At 48.0% G+C, this 4,144-nt stretch overlaps 1 protein-coding gene across 1 annotated transcript; it reads left to right on the plus strand.

Moving 5' to 3' along the window:
• Positions 1 to 388: 388 nt before the first annotated feature.
• Positions 389 to 4,138, plus strand: LOC116379261 (serine/threonine-protein kinase PAK 6-like; the record flags this gene model as incomplete). The annotated part of the gene is made up of 7 exons (XM_031841202.1): positions 389 to 1,003; positions 1,419 to 1,826; positions 2,138 to 2,271; positions 2,512 to 2,638; positions 2,890 to 3,015; positions 3,098 to 3,232; positions 3,887 to 4,138. Coding segments are annotated over 7 exons (1,713 nt in total), but the record flags the coding sequence as incomplete, so codon positions are not given.
• Between the last annotated feature and the right edge of the window lie 6 nt (positions 4,139 to 4,144).

Raw genomic sequence — 4,144 nt, forward strand, 5'->3', positions numbered from 1 at the left:
GTAGAGGGAAGGTTCTGACCCCCTGTTTAACAGACTCTCTACAGACTGTGTAAACATAAACATGTCAAACACCGTGTTCCAGAAGTACCAGGATGTTCTACTACACCCACTCTCTTTCTGCTGTTCTGACCCACAATCCTTTGCACAGCAGATATATTAGGGAGAGGGTCAAAGGTCATGATGAAGTAGTCCTGAAACAGAAATGTATTACTGAGGTAATAAATCAAGAGAGAAGTAGAGTCATTTTCTCATAGACTTCTATACAACCAGAGGAGTCGCCCCCTGGTGGACACTAGAGAGAATGCAGCTTTAACACATGGAGCTCTTCCTGTATTGATCGTTGAATCCATAGAATATATAACAACATAATATTTGTGTCTGTCTGCAGACGATCGTCCGTGGGAGTTTCATCGGTCATGGTGACTACATCTCGCAGGTGATCTCTGAGATGAGCCGGCTGTCCATCACCGGTTCAAACTCTCTGCGCCGCAGCAGCCCGTCGGCACGTAAACGTGCCCGGTCTCTGGGCCGACTGGGAGAACTGGGAGAACTGGTGGACGAGGAGTCGTACCAGTACGAGCGGCTCGATGGTCACGATGACGGGAAGACGGGCGGGCGGAGCTCCACCTACTGGCAGGACCGGATCCGACAGGTGCGCAGCGAGGGAGGCAGCCCAAAACTGAACGGAGCTCTGCAGAGACCCAAGTCCACCTGTGAGCTGGGGGCTCTGTCCGAGGCCACGCCCCCTACACCCCCCACACCTGTGACGGGTTCGACAGGTGCGATGCCTCAGAGGAGCGGTGCGGGGGGATCAACGGGTGGACAGTACGCCCGTAGTGAGGGGGCGGGGCTAAGGCAGGGACCGGCTTCCTGTTACAACCACCTGCAAACTGTGGAGACCAGCAGAGCTCACCTGAGACCGAGACCGCTGCTCAGTCACCTGCCGGACCTACTGTCCTCCAGAGAAACTCCCAGAAGGCCTCACTCCTCCTATGACCTCAAGGTAACACATCCGTCCTCGTCTTTATGCACGTTTAAATATTATAAATAAAGTTTTCTGAGATTCTATTGTTCCATCAAGCTACAAACAGCTGGTTAGTAACGTAAAGTTACGTAAAGTTACATAAAATACAATAAAACACAACAAAATAAAATATATAAAATATTAAAAAGATTATGTATTACTGCGTTTATCTTCCCTATTTCTGCTGATGTATTAGACCCAGAATATTATAATATATATAATATATTTTATGTTAAGTTTTCTTTGAAAATCACTTCTTAGTGCACATTTAAATATTATAAATATATTTTTCTGAGATTGTTCCACTAAGCTACAAACAGCTGGTTAGCTTAGCTTAGCATAAAGACTGTAAACAGAGGTAAACTGCTAGCCTAAAGGTGTTCTTCTCCCCCAGCTCACCTCCCCCCCATCCCCGCTCCTGCTGCCCCCCCCCAACAGCACCAGCAGCCCCCTCATCACAGGTCGACCTCAGCGCTCGCTCCGCCCCTCCTCCAGCTTCAGCATCGGACTTCCTCCAAAAACACAAACCCCCCTCAGCCAGCTCCGCCCCTCCCCCCACCCCTCCCCCCAGCAGACGTCACCTGACGCAGGTGTGAAGGTGACTCACGAGCAGTTCAAGGCGGCGCTGCAGATGGTGGTCGACCCGGGGGACCCGAGGAAGACTCTGGAGAACTTTGTGAAGATCGGCGAGGGTTCCACAGGTGTGGTCTGCATCGCTAGAGAGAAACACAGCGGGAGACAGGTGGCCGTGAAGATGATGGACCTGAGGAAGCAGCAACGGAGAGAGCTGCTCTTCAACGAGGTAGAGTAAAGTAAAGTAACGTAACATAAAGTAACGTAAAGTAATGGAGAGTAACGTAATGTAACGTTAAATAAAGTCAAGTCAAGTCAAGTCACGTAAAGTAACAACGGAGAGAGCTGCTCTTCAACGAGGTAAAGTAACGCGACACGAAGTAACACGACGCGAAGTAACGCGACGCGAAGTAACGCGACGCGAAGTAACGCGACGCGAAGTAACGCGACGCGAAGTAACGTAGCATAACGTACCAGACGTTATGCTACGTAATGTAAAGTATACATCATCAGCAGCCTCACCTGTCCCGTGCGTCTCAGGTGGTGATCATGAGGGACTACCGGCACCAGAACGTGGTGGAGATGTTCAGCAGCGCTCTGGTGGAGGAGGAACTCTGGGTAATCATGGAGTACCTGCAGGGCGGCGCTCTCACTCACATTGTCAGTGAAACCAGGTGAGCAGGAAGTCAGAGACATGGTGTACAAGTACACAGACGGTGTACTAAAGTACACTAACGTACTCTGACTGTGTACTAAAGTACTCTGACTGTGTTATAAAGTACTCTGACTGTATATAAAGTACTCAGACTGTGTATAAAGTACTCTGACTGTGTATAAAGTACTCTGTGTATAAAGCACTCAGACTGTGTATAAAGTACTCAGACTGTGTACTAAAGTACTCTCTGCTCTCTCAGGTTGAACGAGGAACAAACAGCCACCGTGTGTGAAAGCGTCCTTCAGGCTTTAACTTATCTTCACTCTCAAGGAGTCGTTCACAGAGACATCAAGAGTGATTCTATCCTGCTGAGTGTGGACGGGAGGGTAACACACACACACACACACTTACACACACACACACACACACGTTTATATATATGTATAAATATATAAATAGCATGTAGCTTAGCATGTAGCTTAACATGAACGCCACAATACAACTCACAGATTAGTCCAGAAAGAGACTCAAAAACTAGCTGAAAGTGATCAACGACAAGAACAACAAATGCAACAAACACCTGATTATTCAGATTCAGATTCTTCCTCTTCTTCCTCTTCCTCTTCCTCTTCCACAGATCAAACTATCAGACTTTGGTTTCTGTGCTCAGATCAGTAAAGAGGTCCCGAGGAGGAAGTCTCTGGTGGGGACCCCGTACTGGATGGCTCCTGAAGTGATCTCTAAGACCCCGTACGGGACCGAGGTAGACGTCCACCTGTAGAGCACCTGGTCTGAAACACCTGTGTGTGTGCAGGTGAACTCTGACAGCTTCCTGTTCCGCTCAGGTGGACATCTGGTCTCTGGGCATCATGGTGGTGGAGATGTTGGACGGAGAGCCGCCGTATTTCAGCGACACACCGATCAACGCCATGAAGAAGCTGAGAGACGAGGCGGCACCGAGCGTGAAGAATGTCCACAGGGTCAGACACACACACACACATCTTCAATACAAAGGGAGGACACAAGAACACAACGTGCATTGTGAGGACCACCTTAACTTTAACATCGTTAACAATTAGTGAACATTGGGTCAGAAACAGCAGTGGAAGAAGGATTCAGAGAGTAGTAAAGTACAAGTACATGAACTGTGTATTAAAGTACACGGACTGTTTACTAAAGTACTCAGATTGTAAACTCAAGTACACAGACTGAGTACTAAAGTACATGGATTGGGTACTAAAGGACTTGAACTGTTTACTAAAGTACTTGGACTGAGTACTAAAGTACATGGACTGTGTACTAAAGTACTCAGACTGTGAACAAATGTACTCAGACTGTAAACTCAAGTACACAGACTGAGTACTAAAGTACATGTACTGTACACTAAAGTACTCAGACTGTAAACAAATGTACTCAGACTGTTTACTAAAGTACACAGACTGAGTACTAAAGTACATGGACTGTGTACTAAGTACTCAGACTGTACACTGAAGTACTCAGACTGTAAACAAATTTACTCAGACTGTGTTCTAAAGTACATGGACTCTGTACAACAATTAGTGAACATTGGCTCACAAATGCTAAGTGGCTAACCAGTGAGCCGGTGGTTGATGACATCACTTCCTGTGTCTCAGGTGTCTCCGGTGCTGAAGGACTTCCTGGGTAGAATGCTGACTCGGGACACGCAGCAGCGCTCGGTGGCTTCAGACCTGCTGGAGCATCCGTTCCTCCTGCAGGCCGGATCACCGCGCTGCCTGGTGCCGCTGGTGGAACAGCACCGCAAACGCATGTCCCTCTGCTGAGCACCTGACTCACCTGAGACACATGTAGGACTCACCTGAGACACACCTGAGACACATGTAGGACTCACCTGAGACACATATAGGACTCAC

Source organism: Anarrhichthys ocellatus, unplaced genomic scaffold (genome assembly GCF_004355925.1).
Source record: "Anarrhichthys ocellatus isolate YVR2014 unplaced genomic scaffold, GSC_Weel_1.0 scaffold4001, whole genome shotgun sequence".
In the NCBI taxonomy this organism is placed as follows: domain Eukaryota; kingdom Metazoa; phylum Chordata; class Actinopteri; order Perciformes; family Anarhichadidae; genus Anarrhichthys; species Anarrhichthys ocellatus.